Raw genomic sequence first — 21,273 nt, forward strand, 5'->3', positions numbered from 1 at the left:
TGGCGCCGGCTAGTTTAGGATGCCTGTGTTCGCTGTATGGCGAGAGTCCCGTTCGCTGTCTGTTCAGTATGTAATCGAGCCGTACCTCGGCGTATCCTACCCGTAGTCTCACGTTCCCGAGAAACCGCGACACAGCAACCAAGCAGACTCGCATTTCCACGGTAGCTGCAGACAGCCGGGGGATGGGTCCGCGCCAGCCCGATACCCCACGATCCTTTCTTTTATTCGTTAGTTCTTTGTTGTCAGCCCGTACTCGCTGTGCGCCCGCATTCGAAGAGCAAACAGCATCAAGTACCGCCACAGGGAGAAGGGTGCACGCAGCTCTGCCGTGTTGAATACGATTCAAGCGCGACCAGTGCGACGAGGCCGTGTATCGGAGTGTGGGTCGAAACCCATCTCAGCTGCCATTCGTTCCAAACGCGCACGCAGGTTTGCGTCCGTGGTTGGCAGAGCGATGAAAACACTACGGCAGTTCGAGGTGCACACCCAACATTACCAAACCGACTCGCAGTTTCCAAGCACGCGCGATACACGGTGCGATGGGCTCCGCTCGACGACGGCCACGCAAGCCGACCGGAAGTGGCGCCACAGACCACGTGGTTGCGCCGAGACGCCAGAGAGAAAAAAATGAAGAAAAAAAATGCCGCCGGCGCTGACGTAACTCTTCGGCGCCTCCTCGCACTTCCGTCCTCCCTCCCTTCACGCCCCGCGCAGCTTTCCGCGCGCTCGCAGTGTTGAGTTGAGGGAGAAAGCTGCGGAACGTGATATCTATAATTTGGTAACAGCGCTTACTCTTGACGGATTCGAAAAAATTTTGCGGCATATGACTCGTGAAGAGTCATACGTCAATAATGAGACTATTCCAATATAACTAAGAAAGGTGTTGCAGGGCCCCTTTAAGCTGGTTGACCGTCGCCTGAGTATACGTGGGGCTTGCGTTGCTTGCGTGTCATATTGTGTAATTATTGCACATTGGTGGCTATACTGCTACCTTTGGGATGTCATAATGCTGGGCAATCGGAAGAGGAGCGCAGTGTGGTCGTTGTTCCCTGAAGATGAGAAAGCGAAGACTGCAAGGTGTAATAAATGTGGCAAGCACTTCTCGAAGCCAGCGACGGAGACTCTACGATATCACCAACTGCACACCCACTCTATTCACGTGCCAAAGAGCCATCTCCCAAAGAAAGGTGGTAACGACGAAGGTGACAGCGTTGAAGAACCCTATTCTGACGACACCAATCCGCCTTTTCAGCTAAGGTATCAGTATGAAGACAATTAAAACAACACTGTGACCACGATTAAAATCAAATAAAAGCACGACGTTTCGGCCCCCGTACGGGAGCCTTCTTCACAAGTGAAAAAACGCCAGGCCTGCGCTGAAACCGCAGCACAGTCACAGCGAAAGCTGGAAGAGCGGCGTTTCTAGAGCCCGTTAAGCTCTCTTGGGGCTACAATACAAGTACACTAGAAAGGTACCCACTACGCCATAAATCACAATTTTCGTGAAGTTGGGAAGCACCTACTAAGCGATTATTCGTCATTCTGCGGAGAAGCGAGGCACCAGCTACACGTCTGTAAGGCATTATGTGCACTTTGTTGACGCGACGACTGATGACGATAAAGAATTATGGATCAACCCTTTGTAATGGGTTGGAAGTTTGAAACGGCCCACCAGTTATGTAATTTGGATTGGGTGACGCCCGGTCGTAATTTCCCTCTCCCTTCATGCTGTATAACATACGTTGACGTGGGAGAGAGACGGGGGGGGGGCGAAGAACATTACTGAGACCCCGAGGAAATGAATCATGCGCTTATGGGCTTCCTTGGCAACAAATACAAGTGCACTTGCGAAGAACCCACTACGCTCTAAATCACTGTAATTTTACTGAGACCCCGAGGAAATGTATCATGCGCCTATGGGCTTCCTTGGCAACCAATACAAGTGCACTTGCGAAGAACCCACTACGCTCTAAATCACTGTAATTTTACTGAGACCCCAAGTAAATGGATCATGCGCTTATGGGCTTCCTTGGCAACCAATACAAGTGCACTTGCGAGGAACCCACGCTATAAATCATTGTAATTTTTGAGAAGTAGGGCAGCAGGCACTGTGCCATTTTTCGTCATTCTACGGAGAGCCGTGGTACCGGCTTAACGCATGTAAGGCATTATGCGCACTTTGTTGATGCTGTGCCTGATGACGACGAAGAATTATGGCAGATCCCTTTGTAATGGGTTGGAAGCATTGAACAACCTACTCGTTGCGCAATTCGCATTGTGTGACGCCTGGTTACAGAATTCGCGTTGTTCGACGCTTCGTGCTTATTTTACTTTTCTACCACGCTATGTTGCATATGCTAATGTGGTTCCTTCCCGACATGAAGCCTGTATAGGACCTTTTTGCAAAGCTGTTTCAAGCACCGGCATGGCTCAGAGGTTGAATACTGGGCTCCCACGCAGAGGGCCCAGGTTCGAACCTCGTTCCATCCTGGAATTTTACAGCGAAAGCTGTTATGAGATCATTTCACCGGCCGTTTTTGGCGCCGTAGTTGTCCGCCGCCGCCGCCGCCGCCGGTGTCCGTAACCAGTATCGCTCGAAATAAGAAAAAAAAAACGAAATAAGAAAAAAATTCCAGGACGGAACGAGGTGCGTCAAGAGAAATACAAATGAACGCTAGAGGGCTCCGGCATTAATTTAATATCACGGTTTCTCACGCAACGCGTTTTACACGGCATCTCAACCAAGTTGTACTTCAAGATGGCTAACAAAGTGACGTTAATGAAAACAGCGATGCGGTCGAAGTTTATAGGGTTGCGTTGTTTGGGCTGTGAGGCACACGTTCCCTTCGAAGCGTCCTTGTAGGATGCAGACCATGTTCGGCAGGGACGCCGATGAGCATCCCTTGCGTCACTATAACGTCCCCACCACGTCACACAACATCACGGCACGTGATGACGTCATTACGTCATCGCTTAGTAAAAAGGGAGCCGATCATGGAGGCGGTGCAGAACCAGTGAAGGTGCAGAAAGCTTGCAATGTATCTCATCCTGGAGGCAGTCCAAAACCACATTAGGTGCATAAAACTTTCGCAGGTGGACGGGGGAGAATGAGTACATTGACAAAGAAGAAAAAGAAGGCTTTCGCCTTGTCATACGGATATACAAGGGCACATGTGTGAGAAGAACGCTGATTTTGTGATACTCGAGAAGTCGGTTATTGTAAGTCTTGCAATATTCGTCGTTATTGTCGCACAACATTTGCCTGCGGGCTAGTTCCGGTATGGCATCCTGCTTATTCATCGAGTGAGGCACCTTGAGGCATAATTTGTAACTCAGTAATGTGCACGTTCTTATTAGGCGGACTAACCATGCGGGCACGAAGGCAACTTAGCCTGCACTTTGCTCATGTGTAATGGCGAACTTCCACTCCATTAGTTAGGTCTCCTTGGAATCTCGGTTATAAGTTACCAAAAAAGTGTATGCATTACACATGGATTGCAATATATAAGTTACATGCCGGGGTAAGGGATAAACTTCCGAGGTAACCGATAAACGCATCCATTCGCAGTTTATTTGGGCAATGTAACCGATAGAACGAGAAGAAATAATGAAAACATCAAAAATACGAACGATATATCTGTTATTTTATCCGTTACTCCCTTTTATCGGTATATTTATACGTTACCGTGGTAAGAGTGTATGTGGTTGGCTTTTAAATGCGAAGCATTTCTTACCGAAACTCAGGCACTTTGGCCGTTTTTATCTACGTATCTATCTATCTATCTAGCCGCCTACGTATGGGCGCTCTCCATGTCGTGTCCATTGCTTGTAATATACCAAAATTGGCATAGCAAGGGAGCAGTGTATGACAAACACGATCCACTGGTCATGACACGAATAACGCAAAATGCCTGTCGCGTATGTCATGAAATCCTTTCTCTCAGTCACGTGTGGCACATACCCGCATACCAGAGTTCATGTTTTGTGGGTATGTGCCACAGGTGATACAGAGTCTCGACTAATACAGTAACCGTGAACACACACACATTCACACGCAAGGAAAGTGATAATAATAATAATTGTTGGGTTTTATGCCCCAAAACCACGATATGATTATGAGACATGTCGTAGCGAAGGGCTCCTGAAACGTTGACCACCTGGTATTCTTTAACGTGTACCGAGATCACACAGTACACGAGCATCCAGCATTCTCTTTCCATCGAATTTCGACCGCCGCGGCTGGGATCGAACCCGCGACCTTCGGGTGAGCAGCCGAGCACCGTAACAGCTACACCACCACGGCGGATGCAAGGCAAGTGAGGAAACTGAAGACAGAACGGCCCTGGAGGACGCTCAACTACCATCCACTCGTCCACGTGGTCCGCAATGTAGACCACGTGGATTACGCAAAAACCGGGATCAATGCTTCCTAAAATAAATGTGTCGAGAGAACCAGGCCTCTCATCATTACCGGTGACTTCAACATTGATTTATCAAGACCGAACAACGCCTGGTCCTTATACTGAGTGAAAGACGGCTTGGATGTGGACAGGGCGTGAATAGGGATGGTCGATTAAATTTTTTAATCGATTAATCGTTAATCGTCAATCGATTTAGCCTTTGATCGATTAATTGTTGTTGGTGGGAAGTTTTAATCGATTAATCGATTAATCGGCATTTTTTATGGGTGCTTTAAAACCGATAACTCTTTGTTTGAGAGGCTCAGTTCGTGTTTGATATGGACCCAAATCTTTTTATTAGACGCGCTCACGATCGAAAATTCCCGCTTTCGAAAGTGTCAACGACGGGCCTCTTGTGTCCAGTGTGTGAAAATTCTCACTTTCGCACACTGGACACAAGGGGCCCGTCGTCGAGAGATGGCGGTTGGCTAAATGGCGAGATGCTGATAACTTGAAAATTCCTTGAAGGAATGTATGACATAAAAAAGAAGGTCTCATCGAATGCACTGGCCGAGCACGTGGAAACGTCTGACACAAAATAGACTGGGATAACGCAAGAATAACAGAAAGAGAAAAGAACTGGTCATCTCAGCTTCATCTCGAATCTATCATGATCCAGACAACGGCGCATACACTGAATCGAAATGACGGAAACATTCCACACGCCTACACACGTTGCTTACGTCACATTTAATAACATACATAACCGTACCGCTCACGCAGTCATTTTACAGCGAAAGCTGTTATGAGATCATTTCACCGGCCGTTTTTGGCGCCGTAGTTGTCCGCCGCCGCCGCCGCCGGTGTCCGTAACCAGTATCGCTCGAAATAAGAAAAAAAAACGAAATAAGAAAAAAATTCCAGGACGGAACGAGGTTCGAACCTGGGCCCTCTGCGTGGGAGCCCAGTATTCAACCTCTGAGCCATGCCGGTGCTTGAAACAGCTTTGCAAAAAGGTCCTATACAGGCTTCATGTCGGGAAGGAACCACATTAGCATATGCAACATAGCGTGGTAGAAAAGTAAAATAAGCACGAAGCGTCGAACAACGCGAATTCTGTAACCAGGCGTCACACAATGCGAATTGCGCAACGAGTAGGTTGTTCAATGCTTCCAACCCATTACAAAGGGATCTGCCATAATTCTTCGTCGTCATCAGGCACAGCATCAACAAAGTGCGCATAATGCCTTACATGCGATAAGCCGGTACCACGGCTCTCCGTAGAATGACGAAAAATGGCACAGTGCCTGCTGCCCTACTTCTCAAAAATTACAATGATTTATAGCGTGGGTTCCTCGCAAGTGCACTTGTATTGGTTGCCAAGGAAGCCCATAAGCGCATGATCCATTTACTTGGGGTCTCAGTAAAATTACAGTGATTTAGAGCGTAGTGGGTTCTTCGCAAGTGCACTTGTATTGGTTGCCAAGGAAGCCCATAGGCGCATGATACATTTCCTCGGGGTCTCAGTAAAATTACAGTGATTTAGAGCGTAGTGGGTTCTTCGCAAGTGCACTTGTATTTGTTGCCAAGGAAGCCCATAAGCGCATGATTCATTTCCTCGGGGTCTCAGTAATGTTCTTCGCCCCCCCCCCGTCTCTCTCCCACGTCAACGTATGTTATACAGCATGAAGGGAGAGGGAAATAGCGACCGGGCGTCGCCCAATCCAAATGACATAACTGGTGGGCCGTTTCAAACTTCCAACCCATTACAAAGGGTTGATCCATAATTCTTTATCGTCATCAGTCGTCGCGTCAACAAAGTGCATATAATGCCTTACAGACGTGTAGCTGGTGCCTCGCTTCTCCGCAGAATGACGAATAATCGCTTAGTAGGTGCTTCCCAACTTCACGAAAATTGTGATTTATGGCGTAGTGGGGTGCCTTTCTATTGTACTTGTATTGAGCCCAAAGAAAGCTTACAAAGGGCTCTAGAAACGCCGCTCTTCCAGCTTTCGCTGTGACTGTGCTGCGGTTTCAGCGCAGGCCTGGCGTTTTTTTTCGTATTTAGTTTTTTTTTTCTTATTTCGAGCGATACTGGTTACGGACACCGGCGGCGGCGGCGGCGGCGGACAACTACTAGAGTGCCTCGATGCGCGCGCCCCCGCTTAGAGTGGTGTCAGCTTTTGAAAGGGCAGGTGCCGCCTCCTCGGCCTTGGCGGCAGCGTGGCCGCCATTTTGAATCCCCCGCCCGGTCGCTTGTGCGTGGCGCGCGTGCTGTTTTTAGGTCGGCGCTCGTTTCCCTCCAGTTTTATGCGCTCGCTACCGTCACCATCGTCGGGTGTTGCGTGCCGCAGTGCACCAATCATTCCAGAAACGCTGGGAGCTGTATTGTTTTAGAAGATACGAGGTTTCTTTGGACAGTAAAAATCAAACGTGACAAGCGGCATCCGAAGAACACATTATGCACTTGCAGCGTAAGTTTCCGGCCGGTATTTCGAATGCACATACAAGGATAACTTCTGCCGGTGTTAACCTTGCGTAATAATTGGACACACTGATATCAGCTACATGCTTAAAATACTTTGGTTCACGTGTGCATGAATCCTGCATTCTTCTTCGCAAACATTCTTTACTGCACTTGGTTGGTCCTGTATCTGCCTTTGATTTTTGCTTTTGCTATTTTTGGGATTTGAAACGTATCATGGAATATATTATGCGTGTTTGTCTGCAGATGAGATCCTTCTTTTTTCCTAATAACAATTATTTGTGAGAATTTACGTCCCATGAACCCCGATATGATTACGAGTGGCGCCGTATATAGTGGAAGGCTCCCAAAATTTTGACCATCTGTTGCTCTTTAACGTGCACCTAAATCTAAGTACGCGGGCCTCTGTCATTTCACCTCCATCGAAATGGGGCCGCTTCGGCAGGGGTTCCATCCCGCGACCTTCGGGTCCCCAGTCAAGCACCATAACTAAAACCACGGCGGGTTCTTGTTTTTTATATTGCTTTCCGTGTTTCAAGTACGCCTTCTGTGCTGGTCTACCCATGTATGTATGTGTGCAGTTAAATGTCTTTTATCCTTCCCTGTTTCTGTGTTTCAAGGTTACATTTTCGCCCCATCTTAAATAATTACGCAGCTCCTGTTTTTTTAATCCTTTACGATCCCTGTGAATCGACTAGTGGCAGCTGTGTTTTATTGTGTAATTTGCGTTTTATTTGTGTAATTGCTTCTGTCAGCGCAGCATTAATGCGCACAAATAAATGGCCTGTACACTGGATATTAACACACACACACACACACACACACACACACACACACACACACACACACACACACACACACACACATTCAGTATCTTATTTCTTTGAGCAAGCATAATTGATTTATTAATAATGTAAGCCCTGAAGGCTCATACAGGAATGCGCATACAAACAGTTTTCGCGAAGCGTCTATACAAAGAAGACGCATGAAAACAAGAAGAAGACGGGGAAGCATTGTGTACAGTAGACACGCTATGTAAGTAAAAAAATACAAGAAACAAAGTCAAGTTGTACAATGAGTACGTCATAGAAAACCAGTTAATGAAATAAAAACTCACAGGCTCCCTTATGCGTTCGCTTAAGACGGCTCGAAAGCGAAAGCCATCTTCTTCTTCTCAGTTTTTTGCGCACAAAGCGCGGTTTTGCATTGCCTCCAAGATCGGAGGCACCTCACCTGGTTTTGCACTGCCTCCGTGATCTGCCCACTTTTGACCAAGCTACGATGTCGTGTGATAACGGCATCATGTGACGTCACGCCAAAATTTGAGAAGCCATGATGACGTCATCACGTGACGATGATTTTTTGCATCCCTCGTCCCCAACGTCGTGGTATGCTGACGCCGTAGACGCGGCACGCCGACGGTCAAATTGCCCCGCCACGGTGGTCTAGTGGTTATGGCGCTCGACTGCTGACCCGAAGGTCGCGGGATCGAATCCCGGCCGCGGCGGCTGGATTTTCGATGGAGGCGAAAATGTCTGAGGCCCGTGTACTTAAATTTAGGTGCACGTTAAAGAACACCAGGTGGTCAAAATTTCCGGAGCCCTCCAATACGGCGTCTCTCATAATCATATCGTGGTTTTGGGACGTTGAACCCCTGATATTATTATTATTACGGTCAAATTTCGCGTTTGATGAGGCATTGAAGGCTTTCTCCTTAAAAGATACGTCCGCCACGGTGGTATAGTAGTGACGGAGCTCGGCTGCTGACCCGAAAGTCACGGATTCGATCCCGGCCGCGGCGGTCGCACGTAGGTGGAGGCGAAATGCTAGAGGCCCGTGTACTGTGCGATGTCAGTGCAGGTTAAAGAGCACCAGATGGTCAAAATTCGTGGAGCCCTCCACTACGGCGTGCCTCATAATCATATCATGGTTCTGGCAAGTAAAACCCCAGACACTATTATTAATAAAAGAGACAAATAAACGACGCCGTGCGTCTGCCGCACAAAGTGTAAAACAGTATTGGAAACACTCAATAACATGTGCATGCAATTGGGCAGGCGAGAAAACCTGCAGAAAAAGAAATTGCACATACAAAAAGAAGGAAAAACGCACTGATACTGCGCGCGATAAAGTTTTACGGCATACTGCTCAACAACGTATCCATCGTTTTGATAAGGACTCGAGGTGCAGCTCGAGTGTCGATACAGTAGCGACTACAGATTGTGAGCAAAAAATGTCAGTAATTATAATGATAAAGAAGCTTTCGTTTCATTTTACCAGGATATCCGCACCATACTGCCCCTCCGCCATTTATTCTGTGTTCAATATGTATGATACCATTTATAATAAACGAGTAAGTTGTTTGCAAACTTAGCAAAATGAGCCACCTTAATCGCGCTTACGTAGCTTCGCAACACTAAAGTGTGTGTGTTCAGATACATATACTGCTGCTGCTGACATCTATACAAACACTTTAAACGATTGTTTGTGTATTTGGAATGCAGAGCTTACGAGAAAATTAGGTAAGACTTTAGACTTTGTCGTTTCCGGCGTAAGGAAGAGGATTGGTTTTCAACATAACAGAGTCTACGTCTACCTCTAGCGCATAACACATGCACAGGCAGGCCGTCAGCTTACATGAATTACACGCTTCCTTAATAAACATTTAGGCAACAACAGCAATAAAAGCTGCCCAAGCTTCAAAAAAGAAAAGAAAAAGAGAAAGCTCACTAGCGTGCACTTATTTCCGGACATATCCGCGCACCGCAAGCGCTTTGTGTAGCGCGTTTCGCATGCTGCCGAGCTGCGGCGGGATTCGCAATGGCGGCCGTCGTAGCAGACGACGGGCCTGTCCTCACCCTCAGCGGAGCGCGCGGGCATCAAGGCACCCTAACAACTACGGCACCAAAAACGGCCGGTGAAATGATCTCATAACAGCTTTCGCTGTAAAACTCAGACTTTGTCAGGAGTGCAGTGAATGTGAGGCGTTGATATTTGAAGTTCATCACCAGGCAATTCCGTCTACAAAATATGTAACAGACTACATAAACTACTAGCCAAAGCTTGTTGGTGGGGCAGAGTATGGTATGCATGCGCTTGCCCACAGAATAAAATGAAGATATGTGCCAATAAGGGCAAAATGAGAACAGCGTGCTATTAATGGTGGCACTAGCAAACCATATATTCAGTGTTACAACAAACCACAAGTGGGAGTGTTGTGGTGTAAGATACAAAAATTTTAAACAGGTTTTTCAGAGGCACAAGGACTTCTTTTTGCGTATCTACGAGAGGGCTCAAGCCGCAAAATATTAGTGTTGAAGAGGGTGTCCACGTACCTCATATATCAGACTGTGCCCAACGTTGCCTTGTATGTGCTTCATAACATCCACCAGTGTGCAGACCCGTTCTTTCTTTTCAGAGAAAACGTCTAGCACATCATTGAGTTCGCTCTCGAGTCTTGCTATGTTAGCATTGAACCGAAGTTCCACTTCGATGCACAACTGCAACAAAGCAATTGAGGACATTGAGAACCATCACTCCTATGAAAACAGGCTTAAATTAATGTCAGGCGTCATAAAAATCAGCTGTACAGATGTTAACACTAATGCTCATTAAGTTTATCAGCTGATTCGCTAAAAACTATTCGACATTGGTCGCCATTAAAGCTGATATTTGTTATAGTGGCTCATTTTTAATGAACATATTTTGCAGATTTGATTAAAAAATTTGTTGAATTTCCAGACCGCGGTGCCAGTGATGGCGCAACTGCAGAGCACACCGGCTGCTCCGGAAGGTGCTGCGGCACGCCGGAACTTACCTCGACGTGATCTGAATGATGGTGTGCCACGCGAGGACCTCGCCGCGTGAAAAACAGTGTGTCATCTGAGGAGAGCAAGCCGACTGACGGTCCATCGCGCGTGATGTGCAGTGCTTGTTGCATTCTTTGTGATCCTAAAGTGGTCATGATAACACTGCCAGCGTTCCCCTCAGCGCTACAGCTCACGTCATGCTAAGCAGTGTTGTTGCGGGTCGAGGATCGCACATGACAGAGACAGCGATGAGCGTCAAAGCTAAAATTACAAAGAAAGGCAAAGTAAAAATTACAACGAAGGCGACAAGCATCGCACATCACGCGCGAAGGACCGTTGCTGGGTTCGCTCCCCTCAAATGACACGCCGTCTTTCCCGCGGCCAAGTCCTCACGCGGCGCGCCATCATGAAATTACGTAAAGGGAAGATTCGGTGTGACGCAGTTCAGGGACCGCCCTTTCGACGCACCCGGTGCACTCAGTTTCGATATCGCCGGCACAGCGGTCTGAAAATTCGACGATGGATCTCTTGAACTACACCAAATATTTTCGATTTTTTTGCTAAATCTCATAGATTTTTTTTATAAAGCCCGCCTGTGAAGTGAAACTAAATGTGCAGAGAGCGCCACTGGTATCCGTCAGTTACGCCCAGTGAAGGGGCGGATTCAAGTTATCCCATCAAAACATGGCGCACAGCTAAAAAAAATAAAACAAGGTTTTTGTAATTTGCCAATCAATGGGTGCTGTTCAGCGCTTGCTTAAAAATTACAACAATCAGGTTGCTAGCGACGCCTGGAGCGTCACGTCACAGGTACTTTTTCGTTAATTGCTCGGGGAACTGAAACCAGCCTCTAGAAAGAATACTCGGCACGAAAGGCGTTACGCTTGCCTAGTACAGCGGATACTGTAAAACTAAAAGACAGAAAACAGCTATTCTACTTATATATGTAAGTACTTATTTTAAACAATGCTGGCTTTACGTATTCACGATTACTAAAGGTACCGGCTTGCCCGGAGTTCTCTAGCACATTAGAGACAGCATTTCCAGCCGTAGGTGCTCCCATACACCCTGTAAAGAACTCAAATTATTAGCAGCGAAGCTCCTTAGGCCAGCACCCCGCCGTCGCCGTTGAAGACAATCAAACAAACAGACAAACATACAAACAAACAGTGTTGAAGACAAACGTCATATACAAACAGTGCACCGTAGGCTTCTCCAAGTGCTTGCAAAGAAGCACGTGTTGCTGACACTATTACACTGTTGCCGTCATAAAAGCTCGAAAAACAGAACGCATTGAGAATACCTGCAAACAATGCCAAACGCGGTTATAATGTCAACAAACGTCATGACAAGGGCACTGCCAAAGCTGACGACGAACACAAAGCCGGAGTGGCCAAAGCAAAGCATAAAGCGCCAAAGAGCCGGCGAAAGCCTGGCCAGGCGTCGTTCGCTATGAATTCCCCCGTGGGCCCAGCTGAAACCTCCTTTTCTTTCCTGGAAGCCGCTAAATCTCGACAGGTGCGGGTGAGAACACTTTCGCACAAACAAAGTTTATCGATACCGAAAACAGAGAAAACAGAACAATGAAAAAGAACCACTTACCAAGTTCGTCTAGTCTTCCATGCGATCCGGGGCAATGATCACAGGAGTCACACCGTACGTTAGCTGAAGCGAGCACAGTGTAGCGTTCACAGTCACAACCCCCCAATGGGCCATGAATGTCCACCGGATATCCAGCGGACAACAATTAGTGGACATTTGGATGTCCTGCGGACATCCGCACATATCCTCCGGATGTACTACGGACATCCGTTGGAGCTTAAGGCGCAACCAAGGTGGCCATCCAGCGAATGTCCCATGGACGTCAAAGCCGGATATGCGGATGTCCCAGGGACGTTTACAGCAGGCTATTAGCCCTTGCAGGATGTCCATGGGACATCCCTTGGACACATATTTTTGCTAATATTGGATGTCCGAGGGATATCGATTTTTTTAATTTGATTGGACGTACCATGCCGGCACCAGATGTGGTCGTCAACCTCTTGGGTCAGTGCCATATTCAATGTTGCTGCAGCATTTATGTGTTTTTACTGCAATATTTAATAAATGCTACAACACACAAAGAATTAAGGCATCGATCCTGAAGGAGACCTATCATACTGGTGCACAGCTAGGAAAAGACAATGTTACAGCTTTCATTTTTATTCACAGTAAAGCAAAAACAAGCAAAAAACAGTGGGATTTGGTCTTGTGTTATCACAGTACAACAGCTCCTGCATTCACAGAACAAGCACTGCAAAGCCTATCTCCAATGCTTAAGCCCAATAGCCTGCAAGTGGATGTAGTGTCACCAGCTCTAGTGCGTCTGAAAAAACCTCGAAATGTTGGGGGTGATCAGCAGATCAATTCAAATCTTTAAACATTTTCTAGGAAAGTATACTTTAGTAAACCTAACACAGACAATACCAAGTACTAAAAGTATACAACTGCAAAGCACAATATGATGAGAAACTTGCCTCTTGCCACCAGAAACAATAAATAAGGGCACTTTAATTCACAAACATAATGCCATGAATCTGTCACAGCCGTTATTCTTGACAAGCACAACAATATCCGTACAAATGGACATGGCTAAAATTCAATGGCTTCTACATATACAAATAAACCTCTAAAGCATCTAAAAGATGAGTGCATGAGACACCTAAAAACATTTAAAGACATTAAATTCCAACATAAACACAAGGAGCTCTGTTGCATCAACCCGATTACAAAGTGAGTGCATAAAACACATCTAAAGTTCGGTTTTATGACATCAAATTAAAAACCACAAAGAAAAACAAGCATAGCTGGGACATGTGGACCAAGCCCACCATTAGCTTAAAGATTCCGACTAGATTGCACTACATATATATACTGCAACACGAGATATGAGACTTGTTTCTTGCCACCAGAAACAATGCATAAGGGCACTTTCATTCACAGAAACATAATGCCATGAAACTGTCACAGCCGTTATTCTCGACAAGCACACCAATATCAGTACAAATGGACATGGCTAAAATTAGCTTACAGATTCCGCCTAGATTGCACTAAATATATATACTGCAAAACAAGATATGATGAGACTTGTTTCTTGCCACCAGACACAATGCATAAGGGCACTTTCATTCACAGAAACATAATGCCATGAATCTGTCAGCCGTTATTCTCGACAAGCACACCAATATCCGTACAAATGGACATGGCTAAAATTAGCTTACAGATTCAGACTAGATTGCACTAAATATATATACTGCAAAACAAGATATGATGAGACTTGTTTCTTGCCACCAGACACAATGCATAATGGCACTTTCATTCACAGAAACATAATGCCATGAATCTGTCAGCCGTTATTCTCGACAAGCACACCAATATCCGTACAAATGGACATGGCTAAAATTAGCTTACAGATTCAGACTTGATTGCACTAAATATATATACTGCAAAACAGGATATGATGAGAGACTTGTTTCTTGCCAGCAGAAGCAATGCATAAGGGCACTTTCATTCAAAGAAACATAATGCCATGAATCTGTCACAGCCGTTATTCTCGACAAGCACACCAATATCCGTACAAATGGACATGGCTAAAATTCAATGGCTTCTACATATACAAATAAACCTCTAAAGCATCTAAAAGATGAGTGCATGAGACACCTAAAAACATTTAAAGACATTAAATTCCAACATAAACACAAGGAGCTCTGTTGCATCAACCCGATTACAAAGTGAGTGCATAAAACACATCTAAAAGTGCAGTTTTATGACATCAAATTAAAAACCACAAAGAAAAACAAGCATAGCTGGGACATGTGGACCAAGCCCACCATTAGCTTACAGATTCTGACTAGATTGCACTAAATATATACAGGGTGTTCCACGTAATTTTAGCCAAACTTTAAAAATATGCAAATGCCACCTAGCTCAACAGAACCAAGGTAATGCTGCTTGCGGTCGCTTAGAGATACTCAGAATATTTTTTGCAGTCCACATAATTGCATAAGTCTTAATTAATTAATCAACTTCTGAAATATTAAAATTAGATGAAAAGTGTCAATGAGAAAACTGTAGAGCAACATGAAAAACTCCCGATACAGCTTTCTGTTACTCAATACGTGCTAAATAAAAGTGTTTTTCCGTGCGTGAAAGAAGCCTCCGAATACGTGCAAAATTGCCGCGCGACTGGCCGCTCGAGGCACTTTGCATGTATTCGCGGGCTTCTTTCACGCTCGGAAAAACACTTTTATGTAGCACGTATTGAGTAACATAAAGCTGTATCGGGAGTTTTTCATGTTGCTCTACAGTTTTCTTATTGATACTTTTCATCTAATTTTAATATTTCGGAAGTTGATTAATTAATTAAGACTTATTATGCAATTATGTGGAATGCAAAAAAATATTCTGAGTATCTCTAAGCGACCGCAAACAGCATTACCTTGGTTCTGTTGAGCTAGGTGGCATTTGCATATTTTTAAAGTTTGGCTAAAGTTACATGGGACACCCTGTATCCTCCTAAGCACGATATGATGAAAGACTTTTTTTCTTGCCCCCAGACACAATACATAAGGGCACTTTCATTCACAGAAACATACCATCAATCTGTCACCCCCATTAATCTCGCCAAGCACAACAATATCCATACAAATGGTCATGGCTAAATTCAATGGCTCTACATATACAAATAAACCTATAAAGCACCTAAAACATGAGTGCATGAGACATACATCTAAAACATTTAAAGACATTAAATTTAAACATAAAGACCAGAAGCTCTGGAGCATCACAACACTATGACAAAGTGAGGGCATAAAACATCTAAAAGTTCAATCTGCTGCCATCAATATCCCCAGAACGACCAGGGAATCAGAAGCTGGGCCGTGGCGAAAGTTTCAGTCAGTATCTGAAACAGCAAAAATGCCATGACAAAGACGATTGTCAGACGCTACTTGTGACATGGGATTTTTATAGGCATCTACTGTGTAACATCTCATTAGCATGGTTTCAGTCGGCTGCTAAGTGGGAATATACATTTCTACACAACTAAGAACAAGGACAAACATGTGGACAAGGGCAGCAACAAAGATGGTAAAACAAGTAAGGAACTTTGGGGCCTTTCTTCCGAGCTAGTTTGTGCAGTGTACAGGAGCCTGGCTGAAGATAATACAAAGAGTATAAAGGTAGGTCACAAGCTCAACACAGATTTCACCATATCGACTGCTTAGAACACTTACACATTAGGAATACAGGCACAACATACATTTTTGTGCACTGTTCAGGATTTTACATGATGCGACAATGTGAATTCCATTACCTGCTGCTTGCTCAAGTTGTCCTTGCTTTGACTTCTGAAACCTGGTGGCAAGGCGCTCGGGGGCATGTCGGAGCCACGATTTGATAGAGGCCTCAACGTCGGCAGCGGTTGCGTTTGGCGCTTTGCGAGCAGCATCTGAAATTTACAAGATTCCTTAAATCATCTCAACAATAACAGTTGTCTTGGCGAAAATACAAATTTCAAGAGTCATAAACAGTCTGCTGAGCCTACAAAAAATTGAGAAATAAATTACTGCCTACTCGAAGTCCTTCCACACATAATAGATTTGTTATATTGAATAGAGTTGGGCACATCAGTGACACTTGCTTTTTCAAATGATAACGAGGCAGAACACGAGCCAAAACAATCAAATGATTGCTTTACATTTTTTATTTCGGCTGCTATTTGAATCACCTCACACTGCCTTGCACTGAAAGGTTGCACAGTGATCTTACACTTTATTTATGCCCTTTGCTTTTTACCAGACAAACTATAATATTTTAAGTTTTTAGCCTCTAAAGCTAAGCCTGGACCTTTAGAGTGCTACCAAATTGTAGATTTTTTACCATGTAGGCTTCTTTAGCCAACATTAAAATTTAAGTGCACAGTGAAATTGCAGCATCCTTGCAGTGCTGAAATATGCAACCAATAGCAATAGTGATAACTGACACTGCAAACTTACAAAATAGATAAACGGGCAGCACTTAAAAAAACAGACCAATGAGCATGTTTTTGTTTTTCCTGAGGAAGGCTAATTCTGTGTAAAACACAAAAGTAAGATGTATTATACAGCACACCTGTTATGGCTTTAGCAATCTTCAAGGCGGAGAAGCTCAGTTTTCCTTTTCGACCCATCCAGGAAAATTGTGCCGCAACCTCGTCTGTGATGCAGTATGACAAGATTCTTTTTGTTGCCCAGTAGGCATCTTTCCCACCAAGCTGTGCCAACTCATGAACCTGTGTACAAAAGAGAAGAAATTCTATTCAACAAAGAAACTTGTTGGATGATGTGAATGTTTTAGAATACGAAAAAGAGTATTAAGTCATAAAGCAAGTAAGCAATGTACGAAAAACCCATGACATTCTTGATATTGCAAAACAGCAGTGTTTAACACCTTGAATATTCATTATGAGTTCGATGAACTGAAAAAAAAAACATAACCCCCTTACCAGGATCTTAAATTTTCCAGCATCGAGCTTGTCGTCGAACTCTTGTAGTTCTTCAAGACTGCTTAGCGGATGGCCTAAGAGCTCTGCGCATTCGGTGACTGAAGAAGTGGGAAGCATATCGCACAACTTGTTCAGGGTGTCCGCTTGCTGTTCCAGCATGAAGCGAAGCGTGTTCAGCAGTCGTAGCACATGCCGCTGGAAGTCTGAAAAATATTGTAAATAAACGCTATTAAAACTTAGTAGGGTTCAAGAACATTTTAAGCAAACCATTTTACTGAAAACTGCATTCATATCTTTCAAAATGTGCGTACTCTTCTCTACACAACAATCATGAGGCGAGTTTCGTGGCCGTTCTTGCGCTGTCTGTTCACCTGAAAAGCACAATTTCAATTCATTAGTAGTTTGGAGTAACTGGCTAATGATTTATTTAACTTTGACCTCCCTTATCTGGCACATACCTTCATCAACAGAGTGGTTATCAGACGTACCTTGTGGCGAGTTTGTCTCTGACAACTGGGTCCCTGCAGTGTCGAAGAACGAGAGCAGTGAGCCACAAGAGCCGCTCTACTTGTTAGAAATTCTGATGTGCAACAGATATGACAAAGAGCCTAGCAGAGCAAAGAAATTACCGATAGCAAAGGTTTACTAGTTCAATTATAAAACTGAATTATGGAGGTTAACATATTTTGGTTCATCCACTTGCTTCTACAATGCTTGAGAATTCATTTATGCATGGCTCTTAAGAAGCTTTACAGCTATCTGTGGTTCTAACCTATAGATTAGAACGACAGAAAGTTGCTAAATTCGTTACACACAAAAAATAATAAATACGCACGTAAATCGTAATTTTGTAACGAGACAGCTGTATATGTGTGAGAATACCTGCTGTGCCTTTGTCTCCCTGGCCAAATGTGGGCATACTTGTTGCTTCACTCGAGGTTATTCCTAGAAAGCAATACGTGTAGTCCATCACGTAATGATTCCTATTAGCATTAATCGCAGCCATACACTGGCTGTGGAGCACAGTATACTCCTATATAAAACAAACTTACAAAAGCTCCAGTATTTATACTGAACTTCAAAGCTACAATTCCACAGTTCATTGTTGCAGAATGAATTTCTTTTGTAGCAATCTGCTACAATTGCATGAATGTCACAATTCTATTCATGCTATACTCCATGATAAACATTTCTGGCAAGTGAATAAATGCCAGAGGGGCAACTAGCAAAGTTTCAGTGTACATGCAAGGTAAATACCTTGTTCACACTTGTCGAAAACAAGTGCTGACTAGACATTCAATGTGAAATTACCAGAAAAGCATTCCAAGCGTTGCATTTATTTTACTGTGAAGTTGGCAGTGCACTGCTGAAACACAGGGGAGAGCGAGATGGACGAAGCACTTCGTCCCATCTCGTCCTACTTGTGTGTTTCAACCGTGCACTGCCACCTTCGTTATGAATAATTACCAACACGCCCACTCGCCCATCATTTTAATTTCACTGTTTGGAAATATGCTTTGTAAATTTTAAAATCCTATTGATAAAGGAACATGAGCATTGTCAATAACAGGCTAGCTACGAATGCATCTAGCAGCCTGCTTTTCTCTTCTAACGAGGAGTTATTCAATGCTGGTATCCAAATATTCAATGCAGATGAAAGAAAGGAGGTGGTGCATTGTAACATCAGAGGGTTGAGAAAAAATTGGCCTCATGCACCAACTGAGTGCTTGCAAGGCTAAAGCTACGTCCTTAATGCAATGATCTTGAAAAGTAATGGCAAATACATTTTACAATACCAGATGGAAAATTATTTGGGATAGGTGGCAGTCCTGGCTGGCTTGTGGCAGAGTCTTCCTCCTCCTCTTCACTGTCAGAGTCACTCCAGACTGCTGGTGGCCGTCTACGCCTCTTCAATAGAGGCATTTCAGTTTCACTGGCCAGGTCTGAATGGAACTGACTGTCATTTAGCTTTTTCCGGGCATGTTCATAGGTAACTGAAAAAGTGCAAAATGTGATCAATATAATCACCCCTGGCTTAAGGCGTAAGGTGACTGAAATGCGCTTACCGAACAAACCTTTCACAGCAATTTCATACTGCTTCCACCATGACTGTGGTGGATGCTGCTTCTTTGCCATTTTCCCAGCCTTCTCTGCTTTTACATTATGCGGCCAGACGCACACGCTCCCGGTGACCCAAGTAGTTGGCACAATTTCAACCTCTTTAGAGGCAGTGAACTCCACAATAGCATAGCTCATCTGGAAAAGAATTCTGAATTGTAGTGCCACCATTGCACAAAACAGCACTTCCTAATTTTTTGTCAAGAAAGCATTTTAACTTCGCAAACAATACAAATTTTCATTACTATAAGCACACTGTTGCTTCAGATAAGAATAGTACCATGGAAACTATGTATATAAGTGACCATTACATGCTCAATCATGATCAGGCTTTCACAATTACACAATAGCAGAGAGCTACTCAAGAATTAAGTTGAACATAGAATACACTGACCTGGCCTAGGAGAAGCATGTTTCAAAATAACCCCTTCAGGCGCGAATTATGATGCACTGTCTGCAAATGTCTCAAATTCGCACAACGTAATTCTAAGGCACTCAATATTACATTCCAAGAAAGAAAATAAAGTAATATGCTGTTGTTTGCTAGTTTTGCTAATTAATCTTAATTAGGGGATAATTGAATATTTAATTACTCAGCAGTCAGTCATGTTCCATTTTTATACAAGAATAAGCAAATTGTTGGCTTAAAATGCGTGCGCAATTTGTTTTTGGTTGCGTTCATTTCGTGCGGAGAAAAATAATACTTATTACGTTGGTCCTGGAATGCGGCACATCGAACAACCCGTCTAACATCGTAGTGCCTTCACCAAAGTGATCGGTTATGGTCATACTTAGCACATTGAGGTTAAGTCAAGGCATGTTGACCATGCAGAAGGTTCAATTGATGCTATGCGCAATGTATCTTGCCCTTTCTTTCCGGCTAGTCCAAAAAACTGGCGAAAACAAGTTGCGTCCACATATGTGGACGTTGCGCCTGAAGGGGATAATTTTTCAAGCTTTGTCAAGCTATAGCTCTCAGCGTTTGGCAAGCTACAAAGGCAGACATCTGCTTATACGACAAAAATATAGTCATGTTGGCTGTTCAAAAATAAATTTTGTACCAAAATGCCTTCATCGCAACATGATAAAACCTTAAGTCAAAGCATCGTTGACAAGCCATAGGAAATGTATTTGCACATGAAGCCAGACATTTAGAATCGGGAGATGAAAGGTTTACATGTCAACAGCAGAAAACAAGCTCCACACTTCAACTTCAAAGTTCAAGTAATAACGCTGTGTTAGATACCAAAATAAGATGCTACATGACAGGCCACAACAGTTTTTATAGAACTGTTGTCAATGGTCCTGCTAAAACGCTTCAAAGGATCCCCACGTAAGATGCTTGGAAAACAATCTATACTCACCAACATTTCTTGGGAATCGAAACGAGCAGCTGTGAGCCAACAAAGGATCTACACATACTTTCGAACAGCTGCAGATGCCCAAATTCCTCAATATTGTGGCACGGTCTAGTGGCATGAAGAATTATTTTACAGCAGCCAGAAAAAAACTTCAATAAGGCCTCTCATTCGCTACCACACTCATACAAGAGCTTGTGTGAAGGCAAATAAGAGTATTCAGGGAAAAGTCAGCACCAGAACAAGTTCCTCACTGCTACGAGGAAAAAGCACAGAACACGACACTAAAATGAGCTAATCTTGGAACACATACTAAATGGTATGCAACTCTGGCATTACTACAAACTGCGTCTTCCATGGGAGCTTGATCATTTTTCGCACATTGCTCACAGGCCACACTTTGAGGTCTGAAAGACCTGAAACAATATAAATATCAAGTCTTGAAGATTCAAAGGGGTGTGCGTAGAAATCTTTTTTATGCAAAAATTCTTGACCAATGATGCAAATCTCTTCTGTACCCCTCATGGAAGCAATGTTTCTTGCAATAATAATATGTTCACCCTGCCATGCAGCAGTTGTC

General features: G+C 44.1%; 1 protein-coding gene across 3 annotated transcripts; it reads right to left on the reverse strand.

The window, feature by feature from the left end:
- Positions 1–15,065: 15,065 nt before the first annotated feature.
- Positions 15,066–19,114, reverse strand: LOC119378789 (uncharacterized). 3 transcript variants are annotated; one of them, XM_037647813.2, is made up of 8 exons: positions 19,014–19,114; positions 18,100–18,162; positions 17,706–17,738; positions 17,529–17,588; positions 17,218–17,420; positions 16,845–17,004; positions 16,048–16,182; positions 15,066–15,636 (listed from the first exon to the last, which is right to left on the reverse strand). In XM_037647813.2, the coding sequence occupies exons 2-8, from the start codon at positions 18,134–18,136 to the stop codon at positions 15,626–15,628; spliced, it is 639 nt and encodes a 212-aa protein (XP_037503741.1). In that variant the 5' UTR covers positions 18,137–18,162; positions 19,014–19,114; the 3' UTR covers positions 15,066–15,625. The 3 variants fall into 3 exon arrangements, with proteins under 3 accessions (XP_037503741.1, XP_049267776.1, XP_049267777.1); XM_049411819.1 differs by lacking the exon at positions 19,014–19,114 and having other exon boundaries at positions 18,100–18,961; XM_049411820.1 differs by lacking the exons at positions 15,066–15,636; positions 16,048–16,182; positions 19,014–19,114 and having other exon boundaries at positions 16,554–17,004; positions 18,100–18,961.
- Between the last annotated feature and the right edge of the window lie 2,159 nt (positions 19,115–21,273).

This window comes from Rhipicephalus sanguineus, unplaced genomic scaffold, assembly GCF_013339695.2.
Source record: "Rhipicephalus sanguineus isolate Rsan-2018 unplaced genomic scaffold, BIME_Rsan_1.4 Seq982, whole genome shotgun sequence".
Classification (NCBI taxonomy): Eukaryota; Metazoa; Arthropoda; class Arachnida; order Ixodida; family Ixodidae; genus Rhipicephalus; species Rhipicephalus sanguineus.

What these genes read in the sequence shown, in the direction of transcription:
- LOC119378789 (XM_049411819.1), bottom strand. Translation starts at nt 18,223, where the DNA reads ATGGCTGCGATTAATGCTAATAGGAATCATTACGTGATGGACTACACG. An exon ending in GGGAGACAAAGGCACAGCAG is followed by an intron (nt 17,739 to 18,099) that starts GTATTCTCACAC and finishes TCGACACTGCAG; the next exon opens with GGACCCAGTTGTCAGAGACA. An exon ending in CTGGAAAATTTAAGATCCTG is followed by an intron (nt 17,005 to 17,217) that starts GTAAGGGGGTTA and finishes TTTTGTACACAG; the next exon opens with GTTCATGAGTTGGCACAGCT.